Below are 27,743 nucleotides of genomic sequence, written 5' to 3'. Positions count from 1 at the left end.
TGTCTTGGTATTGCAGACCCCCCAGTCCTCTAATAACCTGTCTTGGTATCGCAGACCCCCCTGTCCTCTAATAACCTGTCTTGGTATTGCAGACCCCCCAGTCTTCTAATAACCTTGGTCGCTCTTCTCTGCACCCCCAGCTATGTCTTTCTTATACACCGGAGACCAGAACTGTACACAGTATTCTAAGTGCGGTCGCACTAGTGACTTGTATAGAGGTAAAATTATGTTCTCCTCATGAACATCTATGCCTCTTTAAATGCATCCCATTATTTTATTTGCCTTTGCAGCAGCTGCCTGACACTGGCCACTAAATGTGAGCTTGTCGTCCACCAATAGGAAAAGCTGTGTCATTTATTTATCCATACGTGAAAATCACTTATGAAACACTGATTAACTTGGGACCAAAACACTGATGAAACTTGGATTTTTTTTTTTTTTGTGTATGTGAAAAAACAAGGACGTTTGAATGAGACCTAGTATAGAGGGAAGCCGAAGGAATTCGCCTTCTCTGCAACAGAATCGTATGTTGGATCCAGGAAGACAAAGTCAGGAAGGCAAGAGAAAAACTTAAAAATTTTCTTTTCATGGACAAGGAAAATGGACACTAAGACAGTGAGATAAGTATGGAAATAATACTTTATTTGCAATCTAATTATATCATTGTGCATCTTGTCTATTTAGCCTTCTACAGCAAGTGCGAAACAGTCAGGTCTGGGTCCTGTTCTGCCCTCGTCTATTTTGAGGTCTCCTGGCACATAGCGAGGCGAGTTACTAGCAGGCCTGTGGAGTCCGAGTCGGTGTCCATTTTGGTGGAGTCTGAGTCGGTCCATTTTATACCGACTCAGACTTCTAAAATCTATAATAAATTGGGTACAGTAGTACAATGCAGGATGTGCTGTAAATTTTTACATAAGAATTTGGGAAAGTTATGAAAGGTCCTATAAATGTCTGTTCTGTTCCTGATCTAAGGATCTTGGCTTTTAGTTGAGATGAATCTGCTGCACTTTATGTACACGATCAGTAGTGAGGCAGTAGGGGAGTCGGGAGTCGGAGTCAGGGAAAATGAGGAGTCGGAGGTTCGGCTTACTAACTCCATAGCCCTTGTTACCAGAGTTAGGGACCGTCCCAATTGGGTACATCTTGTCGCGGTGGGATGGCTTTTATGTTTTTTTTTTTAACTAAAATAGTGTCAGCTGAGTACCCTATGTTATTTACATGTACTATTACTATTCATTTACTTATTGCAGGGTGTATGCTCATTGGTTTTCTTCTAGTTTTTTGCGAATTAACAAAGTATCAATAGCAGAAGATTTGCTATCATCTCACCATGTGATTGAGAGAAATGTAGAGACAATCTGGAAATCCCCTTTTTCCCAATGTTGGTGCACAGCCGGGTCAGCACCAATGATACAGGATGTGACCATTTAAATCAGATATTTGGAGAATGACTGGAGCATAAGATTTACCATAGAAATATAAGAAATGTCTCATGGAGACATAGATCATAGCACTGTACTGTCATGTCCCGAGTGACCTAGACAGTGTAGGATGGGACCACACCTTTAAGTCCAGGCAGCTCAGACACTTTTCTATAGTGTGTAATTACTGTACATAGCTGTAAGGAAATAATGCAGACATTGGCCCAGGCTCCACTTACAGGTTATACACTTAGCCACAGATTAATCACAGATCACACACAGGACGGTTGGAGCAAAGACTCTGCATTCCAGCATTTCCAACACACAACTATGTGCTTGTGATAAGCCTCAGTGTAACAGCCCTGCGTCTAAAAAATGTCAACTTGTGATAAGCCTCAGTGTAGCAATCCTGTGCCTAAGAAATAAACTATTATTTCATTGCAACTTCAGTATCCAGTAGAGCCACTAAATTTAAAAAAAGAAAAAAGCTCCTTTATTCCCACCGCACTACATTTTAAAGGGAACCTGTCAGGTCCAAGAACGCTGTACTGAAAGTGTTGCATCCACCAGGGAGAAAAAGTTAATTTCTCCTAAGAACTGCTGGCTTTCAGTCATACAAATGTGCGGCAGCTACAGTCAGCTATAAGCACACCCGGTTCTGCACTGATGCACGGCACTATGAGCTGCAATTCAAACTGCCGGGGCGTGCTAATAGCCGCCATTCACAGTGCTGCGAGCAGTGACTGTAGCCGACTGGTTGACTGAAAGCCGGCGGCTCCTGGGAGAAAGAGTTTATTTTCTCCTAAAAGCCGCAGTTTGAGTACTGCGGTCAGGCACCTTCCTAAAGCTATTACCCTGCCGATTAACCATACATCTACAGGTAAATTGCGTTATCTGACCTGACAGGTTCCCTTTGCGTGCATAAACAAACACATGTAAAAAAGTGTTTTTTTCATAAACAAAAGTTGATTTTAACCAATAGATCTTGGAATAATAATAATTTCCACCATTGGATGTGTTTAAATAAAATGTTCCTGCGCTGAGATAATCTTATAAATGTGCCCCTGCTGTGTACGGTGTAATGGCTGTGTCTGACCGTGCAGGAACATGGTCTGATCATACCACATCTCCTGGGCAGGGGAGGAAGCAAAAGAGAGAATACAGACATTACATGGGACCACAGCTCCTGGGCAGTGGAGGAAGCAAAAGAGTACACAGACATTACATGGGACCACAGCTCCTGGGCAGTGGAGGAATCAAAAGAAAGTATACAGACATTACATGGGACCACAGCTCCTGGGGAATGGGGTGTAACACAAGTGAAAATCATCATGTATCTCTGATACATTGTCCATTTTGACGACATAAAGAAAGTTGAGTAGGGGTGCAATGAATGGGCACCATGTTACAAGGGGCAACGCTAGGTCCTTTGCAGCAATCCTGCCTACTGATTGCATCCTATGATTTCCATATGCCATAATACAGTAAAAATTAACTAGGGCAACGCCTATAACTCAATTTCATAATTAAAGTTTTTTTAGGCAAAAACATTATAATAATGATACAAAATCTGATTATCTTTTTAAAAATATAATTTAAACAAACTATAAAAGTCAAAACAAAGAAATGTTTCTGCACCTTCAGGATCTCCCCAGGAGGGCAGCAGGAGGTTAACTTGTGACGGAGGCCATGCTCCCGCTGTGGGTGAGTCAGGCTGTGGTGACACAGCACAGAGGAATGAAGCTTCATATCTAGGCATGTAAGGAACCAGACTCCACGTGGGCAATGGGAGCGTCCTGACAGTTTCAGGATCCAAAGGAAACCCACTCAAGGGCGGCATTCGGAAAACAAGAAACCACGTAATGCTAGAGACATGGCGGAATCAGGTCTCGCTATGAGTGGGCTATAATACCAGGTTCAATGGTGAAACATGACACATTCTTCACTCTGGGACAGTTGAAAGTGACCCATTGTGCTCGTACTGACCAAGCTGTAAGTCACATTAGACGCCTGAAAAAGTGACAAAGATCTAGTATAACTTTTGAAATGCCTGAGCTGCTTAGGAGTTCATTGCTCAGTCCTATTCAGTGATTTACAGGCTACGAGCTGTGCCCGAGATGGCAGCCATTCACTGCATACAAGACTCTAAAAACTGTAATCACGATGTCCTTGGGGTGTTCTCTTCATCTGAAATGTCCTCGGCTCTCTGCACTGTACACTGCCAAGCCCCACCCCCTACGCACATGAGTGACAGCATCAATATACAGCCAACAGACCAGGAGAGCCACAGGGGAGAAACTGAGATATGATCAATGGACAGAGTCCGGGTCATTGCAAATGAAGAGACAGCTCAAAGGACACCTTAAATACTGCAAAGGGGGGGGGGGGCTAAAACTTTTTCAAGTTTACACACATGGACAAAAGTATTGATATGCTTCTATTAAAGCAAGAAAAACCCACAATGGTCACTGAAATAACTTGAAACAGTAATTTTCAATTTCAATTTACTGAATATCAACTAACGAGAATCAGACATTACTTTCGGAAAAAGTAAAAAAAGAAAAAAAAAATGAAAATGGCCTGCACAAAAACTATGGTACCCCTAGAATGGATTGATGGATTGAAAATAATTTGACCATAGAGACATGTGCAACTAAGGTTTGTCCTGTAAAACGCATCACAGGTGTCTAGAGACTTGTAATCAGTCAGTCTGCCTATTTATAAGGTGAAAAGTAGTCACTGTGCTGTTTGGTATCATGGTGTGTACCACCATGAACTTGGTCCAAAGGAGAAATTTGTCTCAGGAGATTAGACAGAAAATAATAGACAAACATGTTAAAGACGAAGGCTATAAAACTACCTTCAAACAGCTTGATGTTCCTGTTACTACAGTTGCACATATGATTCAGAAGTTTAAGGTTGATGGGACTGTAGAAGACCTCCCTGGTCGTGACCACGAGAGGAAAATTGATGACAAATTGAAAAGGTATTCAAGCTATTTCAGCGACTATTTTGGGGTTTTTCTTAGGCCTCATTCAGACGTCCGATATTTTTGGACAGGTGTTATCCGTGTTTTTCACGGATAGCACTCGTACCTGTGATAGTCCAGGGGGCCATTTGCATGTCTGTGATTTTTTGTGTACCGAGCAGTCTACACAAAATTGGGGAGACATGTCCGATTTTTAAATCAATCAAAAATCGGCAATACAAGTCTAAGGGTCCGTGAAAAAAATTGGACCACACTTGGATGAGATCTGAGTGTGGTATGATTTTCACGTAGTGTCAGAAAGGAAACTTATTTTTTTCTCCACGTATGAGAAAAGCTGATGAAACTCGGACCAAGGTCTGATCAAAATAATCAGTCTGTGAGAAAAACAGACGTGTGAATGAGGCCTTACTTTAACAAAAGGGTAAAAACAATTTTATCCATATGTGTATATGTGTACTATGAAAACTACTGGCTGGTAACCTGTGTGTTTTTATACAAGTTCACTCTTTTTCCCTTATTTACAGCTGGCTGCGTGCCCCTTTATTGCAAATTGTAAGGTAGTGCTGCAATTACTTTGTCCTTAAATACAAGATCTGCTACTAAGAAACTGGCTGTTCATCTATTCACTATACATTGCATTGTTGCCCAGCATGTGAAACACAATCCCTCCTAAGACATAGGGAGGGGGGAAGAGCCAGGAAACTGCAGGTAAGATGTATATGGTGTGACATCCCTTACAACATTAAAGGGAAGAGAGAAAGTGACACAAGCAGGAGATGAACGTCAGTGATTGCATGTTAGATTGGTTTGCAGAGGCATTCCAGCTACAGACTGAACATTAGTGACAAATCTTACTGCATTCAAAATACCTACACATAATTTTTTAAAATTGAAAATCCCCTTCTAGGAAAAATAACATGAGATTATGTATATTTTTGGATCATTTCATTTGATGGACCTCTGAGTGTGACACTGGACCATTACTATATTATACATTGCTATAGTAGACAGCATGACAGTTACTGCAGCTGCAATGTCCGCGCTCATTTTTCACTGTAAATAAGTTTTCTCAGTTTCATATATTCCACCATGAAAATGTAAAAAATACACAGAATTGGGAATTTGCCAAATGGGGGCAGATTATGAGACATCATTGATGAACTGTGCAGATTCTCCTAAACCAATGACAGTATAGGTCCTACTCATGATATCATCTGCAGGGTCAACGCCGAGGACCAAGAGCCTGCGGAAGACCCCAGTAAGGGTTAACCGATCACAACCTCACAGACGCATCATTAGGAGGTCTTTCGGTCAGTTTCAGCCAGAGAATCCTTCAGCTTCTTGGTCATACTGGGGATGAGGTTCATGTGGTCCTCCGCGCACTTCATCACACAACTCTCCAGCTGAGTTCTTGCATGTGATTCCTTACTTCCAGAATCCAGGGAATCCTTTGCTTTGTCATTGCAGTGCATTGTGCAGCGGCCAAGGCGATCCTAGGGGGGAGGAGGATTCAGGGGAGCGACATTAATCAAGACTCTGTAGCATTGAATGTGAATGGACATGTACTATAAGTCTAAAGCGAAATACAGGGGGGTGTCACCAGAAAAGTTACATGCAGCCAATTATGGGCCCGTACAGGCAGTCTTAAAGGGGCTGTGTATGGATCGGAGAAGATCTGACACCTTGGACCTGCACGGATTGGCAGAACCCGATACTTTAACCCCTGTTAGAATGGAGCAGCAGTGCGGATGCCTGACCGCTCCTCCATTTATTCCCTATGGGCCTGCGCTCATCTTTTATGGCAGCCTCATAGGGAATGAATGGAGCATTGGTCACGTATCCGACCTGCAGCTCTGTTTCGTAACGGAGATAGCAGTCCCCATTCTGCTGAGGGTCCCAGTGGTCAGACCCCCAACGATCAGTAAGTTACCCCCTATCAAGTGGATAGGCGATAATTCATTTTCAACAGAAAACCCCTTTAAAAACTGTCCATGAATGAACTCCAGCTGCCAAACGTGATAATGGTACAAATCATAGTGCAAGTCTATGCCAATACCTGGAGTAAATTATAGCAGTGCTGACATCGGTGGAGGCTTTCGCTACATTCTGACCACTTTTCAAGTAAAAAGAGAACAAAAAAAAAATTTAACAGTTCCCAAATTTTTCCACAAAAAAAAACAGGGTGTAGTAAAATTGGTAGATACGTAGGCTAGAAAAAGTGATGAGAACGTGATAAAATTTCCCCAAAATATTGAGGCTCTGCTTGCATCCACATCTCGGATTCAGATTTTGGCACTTTTAACATGAAAAAAAAGGAACGCAAGTGGCGATATTCCTCTCATCAAAACGCTGGATATTTTGACACAGCCCCAATATAAATCAATGGGTACTGCTGCCATCACTGGTAGCACAGATCCGACAGAGCGTGGTGGCTTCTGTTATGAATGTAAGGCACAACGCAGATGTAAACAGAGCCTTAAAGGGGTTTACAGTATTTGTAGTACAACTACAGGACGTTCCCCCCGGAGCCAATCACTGGGCTCAGCGGTCATGCTTAAGTACGCGGCACAAAACCGCTGAGCCCAGTGATTGTCTGTAGTGGTCATGCGCTGTAGTTGTGAGATCACCGATGCTTGTCCTATCAACATGGACCCGAGGCGGCGGCAGTGGGTGGCGGAGTTCAGCTCACTGTGATTTTTACTCAGCTGATACTGATGCACTGCAAAATTATATCTAGAAAACTCCTTGAATTAGTAAGCTCCATCTTATCACATGGTTTCTTTACTAGGACACATAAAACCCTGGGTAATGAACTGTCCCCTGCCGCCCCGGGGTAAAGAACTGTCCCTTGCCGCCCCGGGGTAACGAACTGTCCCCTGTCGCCCCGGGGTAACGAACTGTCCCCTGCCGCCCCGGGGTAACGAACTGTCCCCTGCCGCCCCGGGGTAACGAACTGTCCCCTGCCGCCCCGGGGTAACGAACTGTCCCCTGCCGCCCCGGGGTAACGAACTGTCCCCTGCCGCCCCGGGGTAACGAACTGTCCCCTGCCGCCCCGGGGTAACGAACTGTCCCCTGCCATATGCAGCATTATCCTGAAAACCATGAACACTGGTTACAATAGAACTTTGCTGCCCCCTGCTGGATTATACAGAAAAAAAAAATTGTATTGAGATTATTGTTGGACTTACCTGAAATCTCTCCAGCTCATTGGTGACCAGACTCTGCGCCTGTGCGAGGGGGGCATGGCAGCGCTCGATGCAGCTGTGCACCTGCTGCATGGAGGCCTTCTCGTTATCACAGCATTGTGCACTACACAGGAACATCTTCCCCTGAAAGAAGAACCAGAGTGGAATAAAGTCACGTTCCTGAACACATAATATACAGATGCAGGGCTCTATTTAGGGCAGTGACTGCTGTACCATGCCTTATCTTTTCCCTTCTGCCCCAGGTATACGTACTGGTGGTCTCACAGAAATGTGACGTAATGAGTGACTAGTGGCAAAGATGACAGTGCCACTACGAACGCCACTGAACTCTCAGGTATGACCCACATTACTAACAATCAATATGTAAAAAAAGGTTTATTCCGTGAGCTGAAGGCTGGGATCCCTTTAAAAAACAAACACGAATAAAGTCTCTCAACTTTTTTCATTATGTCCTACTCTCTATCCTTTTATACAGGGTGGTGGAGTCGGTAAGCCAAACCTCCGACTCCTCAATTCTATGACTCAGACTCCCTCATACATGGCTCATGTTTAAGTGATAAATTTACTGTAGCCCAGATTCATCTCAGCTAAAAGTCTAGATCCTTAGATCAGGAGTAGGACAGACATTTATAGGACCCTTCATAACTTTCCCAAATTCTTATGAAAAAATATTCCCCACAAACTGCATTGAACTACTGTACCCAATTTATTATATATTTTAGGAGTCGGACCATTTTATACCGACTCCGACGCCCTGCTTTTACACCAGTATTGGCCTCCAGTCCACCAGCAAGGAGGACCTGGCACCCCTGTACTCACATTAAGACCACCACCTGCTATTAACATGATTTCTGGTGTTTCGGGTTTTTTGTTATTTTGTGCCTTTTATATTTAAGTTCCTGCAATCTAGCAGCAACAGTCAGGTCCTGGGCTGACCGACACAACCGGGGACCCCGCACAGAAGACAGACGGAGCTTATTACGGCTTCTGTCTTCTCTTTTGCTGGCAGCGTAGAACTCATACAACGTTATGTGCTAAATAAAAGCAATAGCAAAGCAGATGCGTAGATTGAATCTAATGATCGTCGTATTTCTGCCCTGCATAGTAACCAACAAATAAAGTAGCACTCTGCAACGCTATAGCATACAAACGGAAATATATGAAATCTGAATTGCATTACTGCTCTAGAAAATATGAAAAATTAAGATACTTAGCCCATGAGAGGATTCACACTAGATAGGTTCCCAGCAGAGAGAGTCGCCTTATTGTGGCTGCCGGGTACACATGAATTGGCCAATTTTTGCGCTAAGTATCTTCATTTTAATTATTTTCTAGAGCAGTAATGCAATTCCAATTTCATATATTTCATGTTTGCATGCTATAGAGCTACAGAGTGCAACTTTGTTACTTACATATGGAGATGGCTACTCTTAATATGCACCTGTACACACCAGTTTTCTGTTTGGAAGTGACCTGCATAGGAGACCCAGATAGGCTGCCAGTGACGTCTGACACAGTAATGGGCTATTGTCCCCTGTATGCGGGGGCTACAAAAGAAGCCACAATTACAATAATAAAAATGCAAAATAAAGAGAAAAAAAAAATAATAACTGTATATGGATAAAGAAACATTATGTAAAAAAAAGATCACATCAAAACATCAGGGCCGAATAAAAATGTAATTAAAAAAATAAAATAAAGTCTCTATCACCAAAAGAATACGTGAATTTTCATATAAATGTGTACTGAAATGCATTTTATAACAAAAAACGTACACACATTAGGTATCCACACAACCGTAATAACCTGAAGAATGCATTCAACTGCTTGTGAAACATGAATCATAAAAGCAATAAAATTAACAAAAAAAATAAAAAAGGATTCAAGAAATTGCTAAATTATATAAATTGCACAAAGTTTATTTGTACCCTGCAAAATAGGGAAGAAAACTAACGTAATAATACTTGCAAAAAAAAAAACAAGGCCTCATACAGACATGTCAGTAATAAAAAAAAAAAATGGCTGCTGAAATGTGGACAGGAAAAAGCTAAAAGCACTGACTGCTCATTAAAGGGATTTTCTCATTGTCCTCAGCTGCAGTTGGTTTTAAAAGACAAACAAACCTGTGCTTAACTCACCCTTCCTGGGTCCAGCGCCGAGTCCCTGCAGCTCTGATGTCACGTTGACAGCCCCACGCATCAGTGAGATCAGCATCTCTGCCTGAGCTGAAGGCATGAGAAACGCTCAGCTCCATTACTGGCAATGTCAACATGACGTCAGCACTGTAGATAGTAACAGACGCCAGAGCAGCGGCGGAGACTCAGCGCTGGACCTGAGGAGGAGGAGTAAAGGACAATTTGTCTCATTTTAATGGGAACCCTTCAGGTGAGTCCTGCTACCCAAACCACAATTGCAGCCAGGTATATTATTCTCCTTAACGCTCAGGCCTTTCAGAGAATATACACCTTGAAACTCCTTGGCCGCCTCTTCCCAGCGCTGCTGCAGGTGACTGACAAGTCTCTCTATGTACACACCGGATGGGAAAGATGTCCGGGAGCGGAGCCAGACCAGTCTCCAAATCGTCCCCAGAAGGATCCTAGTGGCTTTTCTTTGACGTGCCGGAGAATTAAACACCAACTCCATTCATGCTGCCTGTGGTTTAGGCGGCATGAATCGCCTCACAGGTTCCCTTTTAAACAAAACTGCAGCAGAAGAACAGGAGTTTTCCCAAAACCTTTAGATGGCAGATCAATAAGGGGTTAAAAATGATATTGCAGTAGAAAATAGCCAACGATTACTGGAGGCATCTCCGCAAACATTAACCAGACAGTCAAAAGCAAAGAGCAGAGTTCAGTGCAGTCCATCATGGGCCGGCGGCCATCATCAGGACCCTACTGTAGTCCCCTGACGCACAGATTTACTTTCCTAACGGCCTTACATGCCCCTTCTAATGCCCTCTATGTGACTGTACATAATCTGGAGAAGACACCTCTGCACATCTTCTCCGGGGGGGCAGCACGGTCATTACACCGCCAGTGCAGAGGCGATACAGCGTGGGGGCATGTACACACAAAGAAGTATGTCACACACAGCTCTCCTTACAGACAGTAACACAAAAGGTGCAAATTAAAAGAACAAAATACAGCCTCAAAAGTATTCATCATCATGGGTCTGCTAAAATAAGATCAAAGGTGTCTGAGGGTCTCACAAGATAATTATATAAGCTGATCATGAAACCAATGACATTTCTGCAACTGTGGAGACCTCACACAACACTGTATGTCATCATTTGTACACGTCTGCCACCTTGTGGCCACACTAGTGCACTGCAGTGACTTTACATGATGTCTATGGTTGCAGCATGAATATGAATAAGATATATATATATTTCTATCGTGTTAGTGGGGAGATAGAAAAATATTAAAATTTCAGAGTCCTCAGTGGTTGTTACTTTTTAATGGTTATTAAAAAGTATCAACCACTGGGGACGCTGAAATTGTAATAATTTTCTATGGTTGCAGCATAAACCGAATATTGTGTTCACCCTCAAAATAATAAAGCACCTCTGGACCTGTGGTTGCTTGGAGGTCACTAGACTTCTGAAGGTGTCCTATGGTATCAGATACCAAGAGGTTAATAGTAGGATAAAAGGTGTGGCCATGTTATCGGGATAGCCCGCAGAGGCCCGATCAGAATAAGATCTGGGAAATTTACAGACCAAGTCATCGCCATCATCTCTAAGTCATGTTTCTCAAGCCACTCCTTAAAGGGGCTGTCCAACATTGAAAAAATGTTTCCCTTAGACACGGATCTTTTCAAGATAACAATCGGAAGTGTACTCGCCCTTCTGTCATCCCTATGGATCCAGGGCAGTGCTGCACCGGCTGCAAAAGTGATAAATGTGCCATTGTGCAAGTCATAGCACAGATGAATTCTCTGATTGGCTGCAGCGGTCACATGACTATAACAGCACTTCTCTGATGATAGGCAGAATGATAACACAGCCATATTGATATTGCATATAATAACACAGGTCACCAGATGGCTAATTAACCCCTTCCCGCTCCGCGACATATGCATACCCTTCATGGGATGGGTATATGGGGCAGGAGCAGAGCCTACGCCACACAGGGCAGGTGTTCGCTATCACAGCAGTGTCCAGAGCTCGCTCAGATCGCTGCCATGTAACCACCATCACTGGGTCATAAGAGGGCAGTTTTTGCTCTTTTCTGTTCTTTTAAAATCCGCCATACAGTTCCAGAGGTATGGGCCTTATTATTTAGGGTTATATTCTACCAAGGGGGCATGACCTATATCTCTGGGAGCGTATGCCGGATTTTTCCCCTTTTTGATGCTGTGATTCTGAACAGGCAGCTGTGTATTTTATATGTGTTTTTCAGGCACCCAATATAAGTCTAATTCTTTAATGTCTTTAATGTTTTAAGATCTTGAGTTTAAATGGTGGAAAAAGAGGATTCAAATTTTGAAGGTTTTTTTTTTACTTAATTTTTTTAGTCCTCTTAGGGAACTTGAACCTGTGGTCGGCGGATTGCTTATACTATATCCTGCAATAGCACAAATCAGCCTTCTATTGCATCAGCGCCCCACGACTGCGCTGCAGGGGACTGATGTGTGGTTACAGCAGTGCACCCTCGGGCTGCTCACTGTAAGGGTAGGTGCAGACAAGCATATTTTCTATCTGAGGAAAAAAAAACAAATCTCTGCATGACCAAGTTTGATCTGATATTCGGATCGCACTCAGCCGTGCAAGTCAAGGAGTGTGTGGGAAACATCAGACTGCACTTGGATGACATCTGAGTGCAGTCTGATTTCCGCACACTGACAGAATGGAGAAGATTGTGACTATTTTTTCTCCATCTTCTCCTCCTCCAGGAGGATCAGATCCCACCATGAGTTTGATCAGAGTGTGTTTTTGCATTATCGGCCTGATTCTCTTGGATGAGGCGCACAGAACCTCTCTGGGCGCTTGCATTTCTCCATCCATGACAGAAGTTCTGCTATAAAACATTATTGCTCATGTAAGAAGAGCAGGAAAAATAAAAGTGTAACCAATAAAATATATAAAAATCTCCTACGTCCTTAAAGGGTTCATGGTATGCTGGCCATTATTAGTCCCTGCACTGGGCAGGTCCAGGCACTGGTCACACTCTCTCCCACCTGCATCTTCCGGATATTCTCCCTCTCCAGGCTCTTCACCATACCGTCCACCGCATTCTGCAGCCGGTTCTGATACTCCTCAGCCATTTCTATGTAGTAGAAACATGCAGCAGCATGGGCTCCAAGGGCATGGGATCGCGCTTCCGCCCTTACTGCGTCACTTCCTGTATCCTAGGACGCTTCGGCATCACTATCCGCCAAGTTTGTTTCTGGCATCAGGGAGCGATAACAACATGTATAACCTAGAAGCAGGTAGAAAGATGGCGCGGACCAGCTCCTCCACGTACGACGTTATACAGCTGTGTCCACAGCTGCACTGTGATTTATCTCACGTTCCCCTCTGTTACAGTTTGGGTGGCTTCGCCCAAAACAAAAATGTCCGCCCCGTGCAGTCGTCACCGCCTGTTCCGCTTCCCCTTACGTCAATAGTGTGCGCCTTTTGTAAAAACGTTGCTGGTTTCCTGGCGGCTGGAGCTGTTGTGTGATACGAGCCGGCGCCACACGAGGAAGGAAAATGAGCAAAGCACACCCGCCCGAGCTGAAGAAGTAAGACCCCCGGGGATGGTGGAGGGGGCGCGGGGCTCAAGCGCCATCATTACAGTTTGTCTTCAGGCCTGAGGAGGAGACATAACTGCAGCAGGCCGAGTATGGCGCATGCGGCGCAAGGACCCAGAGCTGTCAGGATCCCACAGCGACCAATCATATGGCCTTTTTTAGTCCAAAGTGGAGGGTTAAAACATGAAAGCTGGTTTCTGATTGGTGTCTAGTTATGGGAGTGATTCTGCACATGCGCTTGTGGTGCAGATGCCCATAGCAAAATATGTAAAGGTTACAAGGCCTCAGATGGCCACCCATGTACTCTGTTCACCTGTGTTTTCACAGTGGATTTATATTTTGTGACTATGCCATGCCCATGTATCACAAATCACATTTAAAGGGAACCTGTCATGTCGTGAAATGATATTTAGAAAGGGTTAATCATCAGGTATATAGCGTTACAGTCCTGCCTTCCTAGGTCAGCGGCTTCAGGGAGAAATGGAGTAATATTCTTCCTGCAGCTGCTTGTCACCACTAATTGGAGCTGTCGCGGTCCCCACTCGCTACACAGTGTATTATCTGCAGGGAAATATTTCCCACCATGACTGGTTCCCGTTAAAGGACCAAATCCGTCAGCGACTCTCATCATCCCCATGATAAAACCTCTTTGACCATCCGGCTTTGTCGTAAGAGAAAGCGTTAAGAAAAAAATCACTAATCACAGGTTTTATTCTTCGCACTGTGATTGCTTTCTGGAGTTTTCGCCATCTTCCTCATCACTGTCCACGTGTCCATTACAGTAATAGTGAACGTTATTTTGTGGACATGGCTGATAATGATTTGGTTTGATACCACGAGGAGTGTGGTGATCATCACAGCCAGTCCAAAAAGGGGGCAGTTGCCAGTAGCAACCAGATTTTGCAGAGTGAAAGGGACCAGTGCTCCATTATTTCCTTGATGAAAGTCACTGCAGTGATCCCAGGGACGGGGTCCTATATTCATTGTTATCAGTATGTAATGTAAGTTGTTTTTATATCTACTAACTCTGGATTATTTTTTCAGGTTCATGGACAAGAAGCTGTCATGTAAGTGTCCTCTGTGCGCGGCCTCGCGTCTCATCTACACTTTATATTTTAGCACTGGGCAGAGCCCCCACCTACCGATTTCACTTGTCCTTTATTCTTCTCTCATCTTACAGTGAAACTAAATGGTGGCAGACATGTACAAGGAATCCTTAGAGGGTTTGACCCATTCATGAACTTGGTGGTAGATGAGTGCACGGAGGTGTCTGGATCTGGGCACCAAAACAACATTGGCATGGTGGTAAGTGTGAGAGGAGAACTAGCTCTACAGTCCTTAAATGGCACCTGTCATGCCCCAAAATCCTATGACCCTGCAGCCATTGGGTTATTCTGCATGTTAATAGCGTTCCAAAAGCCGTGTGGCCGGCTATTAGGGGGAAATGAACTTTATTTCTTCTAGCATTTGGTCGTAGAGGCACGGCCGGCACGAGTTCAGTCAGCGCTCAGTACATTGTGAGTGGTGGCTGTAACTACACCTCGGCACTGACTGACAGCAGGCTCAGCACTGTTACATCCGCCACTGTTCACTGTGTGTACTGAGCAGTGACTGAAGCCTTGCCGGCCTCTATAACTGAAAGCCCAAGGAATAAAGTTAATTTCCTCCCGGCGGCTTTCAGTGCGGCGACCACACGGCTTTAGTACGCTATTAACCCCACATCTGCAGGTTAATAGGATTTTTGACACTACTGGTTACCTTTTAATTTAGTTGTATCTCAACCAATCTTCCAAGTGAATGATTCACAGCACGTGTATTTCTTTCACGGATTCACTTAATTTCCTGCACAGCAGCGTTACAAGCCGCCCGCTATGCCGACAACTACTATACAACCCCATTTACTTGCCTCCAGCTATGTTCCTGTTGCTTTCGCAGTAGATAATAGAGATCGCTGTTGTACTGCTGAAGGGGCCTCTGTTTTGGGATCAATTCGTTTTCCATCTATTTTAGCAATATGCCAGCACCTAGTAAGTACAGCAACAGCCCATGACAGTCAGCAGTGAAGTTCAGAGCTGATCTGATTCTCATATCTTTGGATTTCAGGAGGGAGGATCCTTTTGGGAAGTGGTTTTTTTTTTGTTGTTTTTTTTCCTTCCTTGGATAGAAACCTTTTTTATACTAAACATTAATGCGTGATCTGATGCTCCAGTTCTCACTTGTGATACGGCATCCATTCTTGTCTTTTTAGGTTATAAGAGGGAACAGCATCATTATGTTAGAAGCTTTGGAACGAGTATAATACAGTGGATAGAGATGGAAGACCCCGGACACAACCCAGTATATTACCTAGAATCCTGAATGTGTGATGTTTATGGAAGATGCTTTACTTTTCTGTGTAACTTCTGTTGTTTTGTATTAAAACTTTTCAGTTAATGATGAGTGCTGCATTTTATTAACTAAAAATTCTGCTCGCTGAAACAAATGTTTACTATTGGAGGTAGGCAGCAAGACGCAGTCGACTATGTCTTGCTAATCATTTCAACTAGGTATATATGGCTGAAAATGATGCACGACAGAGCACAGTATAATTCCGTCTGCATCATTATAGTCAATAACCTCATCAGCGCATACACCCGAATGCTGTTTTGCGGGGATACGGACGGATGCCCAGACAGAGACCTTGAATGTGGGGTCAAATGCTATGTGAACATGGCTTTATCAGTAGGAACAGAGATCTCCACTACAGAATGGGTCTAGGGTTAGTAAATCAGATTTCTTGGATGTATTCAGAATGGCAATGTCTGAGCTTTGAATAATTACCCCCCTCTTAAATATTTAGATGTAAGAAGTGTTGATGCTGCCAGTCTAGGACCTTGCTCCCTCTGGCCGTTCAGACTGACAGCGTTTCCAGTATGAGCCTGATACAATTCTTAGTGCAGGCCTTGATGGGGTGGTACACGACACAGGGATTCACTGCCCAGAACAGTCTGTTTTTCTCCAATGCTCATTTATTCTGCAGTATACCTTTTTATTTTAATGATCAAGGTGGTTTCACAAAATATTGCAGGAGAAAGTGGAGCAGAAAGACTAGGGCTTGTACTACACCGGCTTCATGTTCATCAGCAGTTTCCAGCCTGTATTAAGTAACACTATATATTATTCCAAAGTCCGTCATGATGAAAATGGCTGCATGTAGCCTGAACATTTAGGCTTTGTTCCCCCTGATGTGAAAAGACACTTCTCACCCCCAGCCATCTGCTGTTACTGCTGGGGTGCGCCTGTCGCCAGCATCAGATTTCCAACCGCAGCACTAAATGCTGGAGACCCAATGAATGACTCTCCACATACGGTAATTTATTAACGGATATTCTGGCCTAGCTCCAAACTGCTGTAGTTTGTCACAATGTATTAGTGTAGAAATACACCACAATATAATTAGTGTCATAAATTTAAAGGGGTTGTCCGGTCTCAATCGATAAGTCTGCGGTCACTGTGTGTGACTGCAGACTTATGAATCCCTGCAGCATACGCACTCTGCACTGCGAGCATTCGCCAGTTCCTGAGCCAGGACCGGCGGGTATGTATGCGCTATACATACTCCCGGCCAGATGCAGCGTGGCCTCACTCCATACGAGTGTATAGAATGAGGCCGTGCCCACTAATCGGGCTCTGGCCTGGAGTATGTATAATGCATACATACCCAGCGAATCCTCACAGTGCATGTGCTGGGAGGATTGATAAATCTGCAGTCACACAGCGTGACTGCAGACTTGCTCAATTTAGACCAGACAACCCTTTTAAGGTAGGTATTCACACTTAGTACATAACATACTACACAGACTAAATGACCACATAGAAAAATAAACCAGAAAATATATAATTTTATTGTATATAAAAATAGTAGGGCGCAAAAAACACAAAGTTCACGACAAACTTATAAGAAAAAGGGTATCCTAACAATAATGGTAAGATAGTCTTCGGCACCATACCATTACAAATCACTTAACCCTTCTGTGAACCAATGCGGTATCAAAAAAAAAAGGAGTGCTGTGGTGCATAGCAAGTTTAGTATTGCAGTTCATCCAGGACAAAGAAAAACAGCACTCACCATTTCCTAAAAACAGTCCTTTATTGCGATTCACGGGACATGCAGGAGGCGTGCGGGGAAATCAATGGACGACAACAGTTTCGGGTCTGGTCTGACACTTCTACCTGGACTCGTAGAAGCATCAGACCAGATGCGAAACGTCCGTCGTCCATTTAACAACCCTCACTTAAATCAGGTACGTTTTTTTCTTAGAAGCTAGGCACAACGAACCAAAGGGGAATATATCTGTTCCAAATATGGATAACCCGATCTGTGGACCCTCAGATATGCCACCGGTCAAAGGCGGTTTAATGGCAGGAAGGGAGGATGCGGGGTTGTTTTTCATGGACTGTAACATCAAAGAGGATATTCAAAGCATGGGCACCAGAAATTTGGAAAATAAAATTAATGTCTTATCAGAGAAAGAAATTAGATTATTTTGGACTATTGAGTCACAAAGCATATGACGAATCAGCACACGTCCCACGTGGTCTTTGGATTTTTAAGGAAATCTCCCAATTTCAGGACCATGCCGAGTTCTGTAAAGAGTGGGAGCAAATCCATTTGGAATACTCGCAAAGATTTCTGAGACTAGTGTTACTACAAAATGAAACCGAATATTTGTCCTTAATGACGGAGATGGAAAAAGCTAAAGCAGAATTAAAAATGAGGCACATGGAGAATCAATTTAAATCTGTCTTGACAAAATTGGACAATAAGTTAATCCCACTGCAAGCAGAGATCAAGGAGAGGAAAAAAAAATTTTTTGGGGACAAAAATGACTGACAATGCACAGGTTTTCTCCTGGAATAAAAATGTGAACAATAGGAACAGACAGAGTAACAGGAATAAATTGGCAAACAGGAATAGACCATCCAAATTCTTTAAAAGAAAGCGGTCTAATAGAGCTGGATGGACGACCGACTCAGACTCTAGCGCCAGTATGGCGGATCGGAACATGGAATTTTTGGAGATGGATACTTCAACATCTAACATCACTCCCTTTAGGAAACGGACCAGAAGAGGAGGGGGGAAGGAGGTCCTGGAAGTAGTGGAAACAAGTCTCATGGAGAAACTAGACAAAGTTATAAATCTCACGGACCACCAGCTCAATAAGAACCATATGACATTATTATCTAAAAGATTACATTTTTGTATACCAGACTCTTTTGACATCACTGAAATCAAAATAGTTATTTATAGATTTTAGGAAATTATATCTTTTTAAGGCTTTTAAACAACAGAAAAATGATACTAAAAAATCTCTGGTAGGCGAGAGTCCGGTAACTCCTAATCCCCTAGGTTTCAGTATTGCTACTTATATAGATCCGATAGAGGTAGATCTACTGATGAGCATAGAAGACCCCGAAAATGTGGAGCACAGAGTAGCCTCCGCTACACCTATTTCTCAATTCTTCACAGGGGGAGTAAAATCCACGTACATGCCGCATATTAGTCCAGGCAATACTATTGATTTATTTCAGGACAGAGTCATTAAAGACGTGGAAGCTGTGTTTATAACAAATCTATTAGCATTCTATCTGAAGGAGAAATAAAAGCCTTAAATGAAATTAAATCCTGGTTTGATACAGTAGTGAGAAAAGGCGGCAATATCGTACTACTAAGGAAAGAGGATTATTTACGAGAGGCTAGTAGACCGCTTTCTGACGACAGAACTTATGCCGTATTGAAATATGACCCAACTCAGGTATAAAAATCAACGGCGTACATTTCTAAGACAACAGCTAGAGAAAGGGATACGGTCCAATAAAACAGTTACCAAATTACTCCATGTATCCATATAAACGTTATTGGTACTACATTTCAAAACTCCACAAATCCTTGACGCCCGTCGGGGATTGGGTCTATTACAGAACCTCTCTCAAAGTATCTAGATTGGTTACTGCGACCCATTCTAATAAGTGTCCCTTTATATCTGAAAGATACTGGAGATTTTTTAAAAGCTTTGTACACCATAGATTGGCAGGAGGATTTTACTCTTGCCTCAATAGATATTGAAACCTTGTATACCTGTATCCCGCAAAAAAATAGGTATAGAGGCAATAAGAACTATATTGGAAAACTTGAATAAGGAACAAGATTTCATTAATTTTGTGACTGAAGCACTGGATTTTGTGTTGTCCCACAATTCATTTAAATTTGGTAAAAAAATGGTACCAACAAGAAGTCAGGACAGCAATGGGGACACCTGTCGCATGGACTTCTGCAAATCTGTTCTTGGCAACTTTTGAAGAAAAATACATCACTAATATCAATAACCCTTACATTAAATACGTCCGTGCATACTTTAGATATGTGGATGACGTATTTATTGTATGGGCAGGACGACGGGAAGATTTTGCAGGTTTTGTAAAATATTTAAAATGAGAGCAACACCGAAAATATGAGTTTTACTGCTAATTGGGGCGGTATTACATTAGAGTTCTTGGATGTTAAAGACGGTAGGATTCACACAGAAACCTACAAAAAAACCAACTGCTACTAATTCGCTGTTGCGGATACGCAAAATCAATAACAACGAGGAAACATTTCAAAAACAAGCTATGGAGCTGAAATCTAACTTTCTCAACTTTTAGAAAGAGCAGCAGAAAATTCACAACATGAGCTGATTTTTAATAAGAATCAAATGCAGAAAAAAATGGGTAAATTTGTGTTCAGTTTTAAACATACTAATATGGACAAAATTATTAAATCGGCAGTACGTAGAAATTGGCGTTTACCAGAAAGTGATAGAGCGATAATAAAACCTGTTATGTCGTACAAAAGATGTAAAAATCTGAAAGACTTATTAGTTAGGAATAGATTGGAGGAGGACAATAAAAAATGGTTAGAAAGACACATTCCCGGTGGGTAATTTTACCATCTACACCTGACTGACAGTGTACTTCAGCTGGGAGCTGTAGAGTGCCGTGTCAATTATTTCATTTCTTGCAGAACCACACATATAGTTTACGTAATCTTTTGTCCCAGTAAATTCTTTTATGTAGGAAAAACAATACTCCCCCTGTTTGTGAGATTTAGGGAGCATTATAATTCTATCACCTCTGGCAAGGGAGCACCCAGGTTAATAAAACACATGAAAGAGGTTCATGGGAGTAATCCTGATCTCTTGCGGTTTGCAGTGATAGCTAAAGTAAATTTTCCTAAAAGAGGAGGCAATCACAATTTAATGCTGTTGAGAAAAGAAGCTAGATTGATTTTAAATACAAATGCCCAAGGTCCACTGGGACTGAATGACAAGTTGGATATGCCCATTGTTTTGTAAAAATGTTTTTGTAATGTTCTGTATTAGAATGACAAACTGTTTCATTATGTATTATTTATTATGTATGTTAATTAGTGAGGAGTGAGCGTGCTCGTTTAATCCTTTAAACGAGTACGCTCGGGTACTCGACAAGTAGTTTTGGCGTGCTCGGCCTTGCAGTTGCAGCCGCCGCGGCTGCACGTGTCGCTGCTTTTACACAGCTGTGACACATGTAGTCTTCTCCTGCATGGTATGTGCTGAGAGGGTTAATAAGCCATATTTAAATGGGCCAGTTTGAGTGAACGACTACAGAGCGGGTGGGAGGTCGTTCACCATATCTCCACCCCAGGGTGTGGTCTGGGATTTAAATACTCTGCCTGCTGAGGCATTTGGTGTTTAGTAGGTCTGGAGAGAGTAACTCAAGACATGTTTGTGTTCAGCTGACCTGAACCATGCGGAGTTGCTGAACTCTGAGCAGGCGGATCCCGGCTACCACAAGGACTGTGCTTTATGTTACCATTTTGTTTTGTTTTCCTGTTTTTGCTCAGAGGGCAGTTTTTTCTTTTATGGACTCAATATTGGTTTATGCTGCACTTTAATAAACTAACAAGAAATTTAAAGAGACAGCATACCTGTGTCTACCTCCATGTGCAGCTGAGTGACCGATCTACCACACCACTTAGACTGTTGTGGCAAAATCTCACCAATTCTAACACACAAGACCTCATCCAAGTACCAGAAAACCAATTGCAAACTACTGCTTTACTACTGAGCATCAAAGAGAATGGGCATAGACAGCTGAGATGTACAGCACTAGTACCCAATGCAGTCATGTATTTTCAGAGCACTGGTACAAAAGTGTTTGTGGCATTAAGATGTCTAAGAAGGGAGAATCTACTATATAATCGGCTTATCCCGTCTGTCCGTCCAGGAAATCCAGCGTCGCTGATTGGTCCGGCCACGGCAGAAGTACCCCGACCAGCGGCCTAGGCGGCGCCGCTCCCCGGTCCTCCCTTCACACCTGCTGTCGGGAGATCAGCGGCCCTAGCCGCTGATCTGACGGTAGCCGCATAGAGGTCAGCGGCGATGCAGCCGGGAGATGTCCGGCGCCAGCCGGTCATCTCCCAGCTGCTCGCAGCGGAAGTACCCGCACAGGCAGTGCCGCTCCCCGGTCCTCACTAACACGGTTCGTGCCGCGACCAATCAATCAGCGATATTGGCGCGAAATTGAGAACACCACTGTCCTGATTGGTGGCGGCCGCCGGCCGAGACCAATCAGCAACGAGCGCAGTCCGGCCGCGAATTGGCGCCAGATTTGAAACATGCTTCGCTGATTGGTCGCAGCCGCCCGGCTGCGACCAATCAGCGATATTGGTGCAAAATTTAAAACACCGCTTCTCTGATTGGTCGGCCGCATACATATTCTAGAATACCCGATGCGTTAGAATCGGGCCACCATCTAGTTTATTTCTAAACAGGGAGGATGCTGCAGGATAGAAGAAAAGCCCAACATCATCCTGCAGAGGTCATCCAGCAATCTGATCGCTATTGTAACGGGTCTGGGAGGCGGAACCTCTGAGCTACTATACAAGGGGGCGGTCCTTGTAAGGGAGCGGGTGGCGACCAGGGAAGACGGGCAGGCAGTCACAGCAGGTGACCGGGACAGTCTCTGGGTGAACGGGCTGGAGGTCACGGCAAGGGACCAGGGTAGTCTCTGGATGAACGGGCAGGGGGTCACGGCAAGTGACCGGGGCAGTCTCTGGATGAACGGGCAGGGGGTCACGGCAAGTGACTGGGGCAGTCTCTGGATGAACGGACAGGGGGTCACGGCAAGTGACCGGGGCAGTCTCTGGATGAACGGGCAGGAGGTCACGGCAAGTGACCGGGGCAGTCTCTGGGTAAAGGGTAGGTACGACCTGTGATGGCTGAGCCTCCAGGTAGGCTAGCAGGCAGATGGTAGATGTGTGCTCCCAGGTGAGCAAGCGAGAGTCTCTGGATAAATGGGTGGTCACAGCATGTGACGGCGGAGCCTCCAGGTAGGCCAACAGACAGGCAGCAGATGAGCGCTCCCAGGTGAGCGGGCAGGAGTCTCTGGAATGGCAGGTGGTCACAGCACGTGACGGCGGAGCCTCCAGGTAGGCTAGCAGACAGGCAGCAGATGAGCGCTCCCAGGTGAGCGGGCAGGAGTCTCTGGAATGGCAGGTGGTCACAGCACGTGACGGCGGAGCCTCCAGGTAGGCTAGCAGGCAGGTAGCAGATGTGCGCTCCCAGGTGAGCGGGCAAGCTGGTCCATAGACAGACTGACAGGAGTAGGAAGGCAGACCGTCGGACCTCAGGCTAGCAAGCAGGTAGGAGGAATGTCAGGCAGGAAACAGACAGCAAACTGGCAGGTTTCTGGCAGGTAACTGGCAACGGGACCTGAGGGCTGAAGCAGAGTAGTGAACAGTGCAACAACATTGCTCGGGCACCTCCATTTTGGAGGAGGTGCCTTAAATATGGTGAAGTCCTCCAGCCATTGGCCGGGGACTCCTTAGGACGGCGCGCGCGGCCCCTTTAAGATGGAGGGAGCGCGCGCGCGCCCTAAGCACAGTGGCCGGGAAGGAGCGCGCACTGCCAGCAGAGCGGGAGGAGGACGCCGGGCTCGGAGCAGAGGGGTGAGGGGAACAGCATCCCTGCCTAGCAGAGGGCAGGGACGCCGGCGCTACAGTACCCCCCCCCCCTTTAGGCCCCCCCTTTTTTAGGCCAGAGAGAAATTTAGCTAGGATGAGAGGGGCATGGATGTTCTCCCGGGGCTCCCACGTTCTCTCTTCAGGACCAAACCCCTTCCAATCTACTAGAAAAAAGGTCTTCCCTCTTACCCTTTTGGTGGCCAGAAAGTTCTCTACCTCAAATTCGTTTTCAGCGGAAACCGGAGCAGGAGGCGTACCTGTAGACTTGGAAAAAGAGTTAAGTACCACAGGTTTGAGGAGAGATACATGGAAGGAGTTAGGGATCCGCAAGTTGGCCGGGAGTTTCAATTTATAGGCCACCGGGTTGATCTGACTGATGACCTCCAGAGGACCGATGAACCGAGGCCCTAACTTATAGGAAGGAATCTTGAGCCGGACATACTTGGACGAGAGCCAGACCTTATCCCCTGGACGGAATTGAGGAGGATCCAGACGTTTTTTGTCAGCATGTCTTTTCATACGCTCGGATGACAGAAGGAGTGCGGATCGGGTACTCTCCCATATGGAGGAAAATTTGTTAACAAGAGATTCCGCAGCCGGATTGTCCACCGAGGTGGAGACGGGAAATGGGATCCGAGGATGCTGACCGAAGACAACAAAAAACGGGGATTTGGAGGAAGATTCGCTCTCGTGATTGTTGTAAGAAAATTCGGCCCATGGCAGGAGATCCACCCAGTCTGAATGGTGGGCATTAACGAAGTGCCGGAGGTAACTGGTCAGGTTCTGATTGATCCGCTCCACTTGACCATTAGACTGTGGGTGGTAAGCGGAGGAGAAGTCCAGGGTGACGTCTAGCAGTTTACAAGTGGCTCTCCAGAAGCGTGAGGTGAACTGTACCCCACGATCCGACACGATGTGGAGGGGCAGGCCATGAAGACGGAAGATGTGGCGGATAAAGTCTTTAGCCAGCTCGGGTGCAGACGGGAGGCCTGGCAGGGGAACGAAATGAGCCATCTTGGAAAAGCGGTCAGCGACCACCCAAATGACCGTACAACCGGCAGAGACGGGGAGATCAGTTATAAAGTCCATTGCTATATGCTGCCAGGGGGCAGCAGGTACTGGGAGCGGAAGGAGGCGACCGGCTGGCAGATGTCTCGGAACCTTGTTGCGAGCGCAGGACACACAGGCAGAAACAAAGTCTATTACGTCCTTGTGCAGGGTAGGCCACCAGTAGTGCCGGGTAATAAGCTGGAGGGTCTTTTTCTGACCGGCGTGGCCAGCTAGTTTAGACGAGTGACCCCAGTGTAGGATCTTCTCCCGATCAGGTACTGATACGAACGTCTTACCGGGAGGGAGACGATTTAGACTCACGGGAGCCACCTGCATTACTCTGGCGGGATCGATGATGTGTTTCGGTTCTTCCTCGAGATCAGACACCAGAAAGGATCGGGACAAGGCGTCCGCCTTGATGTTTTTGTCAGCCGGGCGAAAATGAAGAATAAAATCAAAGCGAGCAAAAAACAAGGACCACCGAGCTTGGCGCGGGTTAAGTCTCTGGGCATGCTGGAGGTAAGCCAAGTTCTTGTGGTCAGTGTAAATTACCGGGTGAAGAGCCCCTTCGAGCAGGTAACGCCACTCCTCCAATGCCAGCTTGATGGCCAATAACTCTCGATCTCCTATGGAATAGTTGCGCTCAGAAGAGTTTGGAGAAGAAGCCACAAGTTACCATTCTCCCGGAAGATGATTTTTGGGTAAGTACCGCTCCGGCTCCAGAGGAGGAGGCGTCAACCTCCAGGAAGAACTGCTTGTTGCCATCTGGGCGATGCAGCACCGGGGCGGAAGAGAAGGCCTGTTTTAAGGAAAGAAAGGCCTCCTCTGCTTCGGGCGGCCACTCTCTGGGATTAGTGCCCTTACGGGTGAGCGCGGAAATTGGGGCAGTCCGGGAAGAGAAGTGCGGTATGAAGAGGCGGTAGTAGTTGGCGAAGCCCAGGAACCGCTGAATGGCCTTCAACCCCTCCGGTCGGGGCCATTTCTCGATGGCAGACAGTTTCTCTGGATCCATTCGTAGGCCGGTCTGAGAAATAATGTAGCCCAAAAACGGAAGCGAGGTCTGCTCAAAGAGGCACTTCTCATATTTAGCGAAGAGGTGATTCTGCCTGAGCCTGAGCAGGACCTGACGAACGTCTCTCCGGTGAGTCTGGAGATCCGGAGAGAAGACCAAGATGTCGTCCAGGTACACCACTACGCAGGAGTAGAGAAGGTCCCGGAAGATGTCATTGACCAACTCTTGAAAGACGGCAGGAGCGTTACAGAGACCAAAGGGCATTACCAGATATTCATAGTGGCCGTCCCGGGTGTTGAATGCAGTCTTCCATTCATCCCCTTGACGGATACGGACCAGGTTGTACGCCCCACGGAGGTCCAGTTTGGTGAAGATTCTAGCCCCCCTCAGACGATCAAATAATTCTGGAATGAGCGGAAGGGGGTACTTATTCTTCACCGTGATCTGGTTAAGGCCTCTATAGTCTATACAGGGACGGAGAGAGCCGTCCTTCTTTTTTTACGAAAAAGAAGCCTGCTCCCGCCGGGGAGGTAGATTTCCGGATGAATCCCCTGGCCAAATTCTCCTCAATATATTCGGACATCGACCGGGTCTCAGCAGCGGACAATGGGTAAATACGCCCACGGGGAGGCGTAGTACCGGGTAACAGGTCGATAGGACAGTCGTATGGTCTATGAGGGGGTAATGTCTCTGCCTCCTTTTTATTAAAGACATCAGCAAATGACCAATAGGGAATCGGAAGTCCAGGTAGATTAGTTGGGGTAGGAGAAGGACGGGCGGGATGAACAGGAACCAAACAAGTCTTATGACAGTCCTGTCCCCAGCGAAGGACTTCTCCGGTCTGCCAGTCAAGCACGGGTGCATGTCTCTGGAGCCAAGGTAGACCTAGTAAGAGGGCGTGAGAGAGTCCAGGCAGAACATGAAAAGAGATGCTCTCAGAATGCAGCATTCCCACCTGCAAAGTTACGGATTCGGTGATGAGTTGGATGGGACGTGGTAAGAGGCCCCCATCCACAGCAGCGACAGATAATGGTATAGCCAGAGGTTTGGTGGGAATGCGGTATTTTTCTACCAGGGCCTGTGAAATAAGATTCCCGGCCGCTCCAGAGTCAAGTTGGGCTAGTTCGAAATAACGATTCTCCCCGCAGATAATTGAGACTGACAGCAGCAGAGATGGAGAGGATTTATTCTTGTCTAGGTCGACCTCTCTGAGCGAACCTAGACACAGGCATTTCCTGACCTCTCCGGGCAGGTACGGATCCGGTGCTCCTTACTGCCACAGTAGAAGCAGCTCCCCTCGGCACGGCGTAAGTCCTGACGGGTTTTGACCATCTTGGTCTGGTCGACCTGCATAGGCTCAGGAGAGTGTACCTGGGGAGAAACGGAGGGAGTGACGGATTTCTGAAAAGTAGGAGCTAGACGTGGAAACCTCCTCTCACGGGTGACTTCTTTGGCACGCTCCTGGAACCGTAGGTCAATCCGGGTGGCAAGAGTTATTAGGTCATCGAGAGTGGTAGGAATGTCTCGACCGGCAAGTTCATCTTTAATACGGCCGGACAGACCCTCCCAGAAGACAGATACCAGAGCGCCGTTATCCCAGGCCAGCTCCGAGGCAAGGGTACGGAACCGTATGGCATATTGGCCCACGGTGAGACTTCCCTGACAGAGGCGTAGCAGAGATGATGCGGATGAGGTCTTCCGTCCAGGTTCGTCGAAGACTTTCCGGAAAGCCATGAGAAAGGCAGGCAAGTCGGACACCAGGGGGTCTCCTCTCTCCCATAGAGGATTTAGCCAGGCCAGGGCCTCCCCGGTGAGATGGGACATGATGAAGGCAATTTTGGCCCGGTCGGAGTTAAACTGGTGGGACAGGAGTTCAAAGTTTAGGGTGCACTGATTTATAAAGCCCCGAGCCTGAGCGGAGTCGCCTCCGAAGCGAGGAGGTGCAGAAAGCCGGGGTAGGATACCATAGTATTGGTGGGCAGCGGAGCTGCCGGATTGCGAGTCATGGCACTGGCGGTGGTTGCTGGTGGAGCAGTCAGAGTGTCCAGGCGAGAATTGACATTCCGCAGGTGACCCAGGATGGACTCCTGTTGGGACCTCTGACGGGACAGTTCATGACACAGGTCCGAGAGTGAGGGAGCTTGGGTGCCACCGGGTTCCATGGCCCGAGCAAACTGTAACGAGTCTGGGAGGCGGAACCTCTGAGCTACTATACAAGGGGGCGGTCCTTGTAAGGGAGCGGGTGGCGACCAGGGAAGACGGGCAGGCAGTCACAGCAGGTGACCGGGACAGTCTCTGGGTGAACGGGCTG

At 45.8% G+C, this 27,743-nt stretch overlaps 2 protein-coding genes across 3 annotated transcripts; one reads left to right on the top strand and one right to left on the bottom strand.

Moving 5' to 3' along the window:
- Positions 1 to 621: 621 nt before the first annotated feature.
- FAM136A (family with sequence similarity 136 member A) lies at positions 622 to 13,104 on the bottom strand. 2 transcript variants are annotated; one of them, XM_073653594.1, is made up of 3 exons: positions 12,795 to 13,104; positions 7,599 to 7,739; positions 622 to 5,903 (listed from the first exon to the last, which is right to left on the bottom strand). In XM_073653594.1, exons 1-3 carry the CDS (start codon positions 12,879 to 12,881, stop codon positions 5,706 to 5,708), a joined length of 426 nt encoding a protein of 141 aa, XP_073509695.1. In that variant the 5' UTR covers positions 12,882 to 13,104; the 3' UTR covers positions 622 to 5,705. The 2 variants fall into 2 exon arrangements, with proteins under 2 accessions (XP_073509695.1, XP_073509696.1); XM_073653595.1 differs by lacking the exon at positions 12,795 to 13,104 and adding an exon at positions 10,151 to 10,338.
- Positions 13,105 to 13,185: 81 nt separating this feature from the next.
- On the top strand, positions 13,186 to 15,782 carry SNRPG (small nuclear ribonucleoprotein polypeptide G). Its single transcript, XM_073653596.1, has 4 exons — positions 13,186 to 13,340; positions 14,394 to 14,416; positions 14,530 to 14,654; positions 15,598 to 15,782. The coding sequence occupies exons 1-4, from the start codon at positions 13,309 to 13,311 to the stop codon at positions 15,646 to 15,648; spliced, it is 231 nt and encodes a 76-aa protein (XP_073509697.1). The 5' UTR covers positions 13,186 to 13,308; the 3' UTR covers positions 15,649 to 15,782.
- Positions 15,783 to 27,743: the final 11,961 nt, after the last annotated feature.

Source organism: Phyllobates terribilis, unplaced genomic scaffold (genome assembly GCF_046119375.1).
Source record: "Phyllobates terribilis strain yellow unplaced genomic scaffold, ASM4611937v1 Scaffold_11__3_contigs__length_659146591, whole genome shotgun sequence".
Classification (NCBI taxonomy): domain Eukaryota; kingdom Metazoa; phylum Chordata; class Amphibia; order Anura; family Dendrobatidae; genus Phyllobates; species Phyllobates terribilis.
This window is presented reverse-complemented; position numbering and strand designations above follow the sequence as displayed.

What these genes read in the sequence shown, in the direction of transcription:
- FAM136A (XM_073653594.1), bottom strand. Translation starts at nt 12,881, where the DNA reads ATGGCTGAGGAGTATCAGAACCGGCTGCAGAATGCGGTGGACGGTATG. An exon ending in AGAATATCCGGAAGATGCAG is followed by an intron (nt 7,740 to 12,794) that starts GTGGGAGAGAGT and finishes TTCTTCTTTCAG; the next exon opens with GGGAAGATGTTCCTGTGTAG. An exon ending in ATGAGCTGGAGAGATTTCAG is followed by an intron (nt 5,904 to 7,598) that starts GTAAGTCCAACA and finishes CCTCCCCCCTAG; the next exon opens with GATCGCCTTGGCCGCTGCAC.
- SNRPG (XM_073653596.1), top strand. Translation starts at nt 13,309, where the DNA reads ATGAGCAAAGCACACCCGCCCGAGCTGAAGAA. An exon ending in CACCCGCCCGAGCTGAAGAA is followed by an intron (nt 13,341 to 14,393) that starts GTAAGACCCCCG and finishes TTATTTTTTCAG; the next exon opens with GTTCATGGACAAGAAGCTGT. An exon ending in CATGGACAAGAAGCTGTCAT is followed by an intron (nt 14,417 to 14,529) that starts GTAAGTGTCCTC and finishes CTCATCTTACAG; the next exon opens with TGAAACTAAATGGTGGCAGA.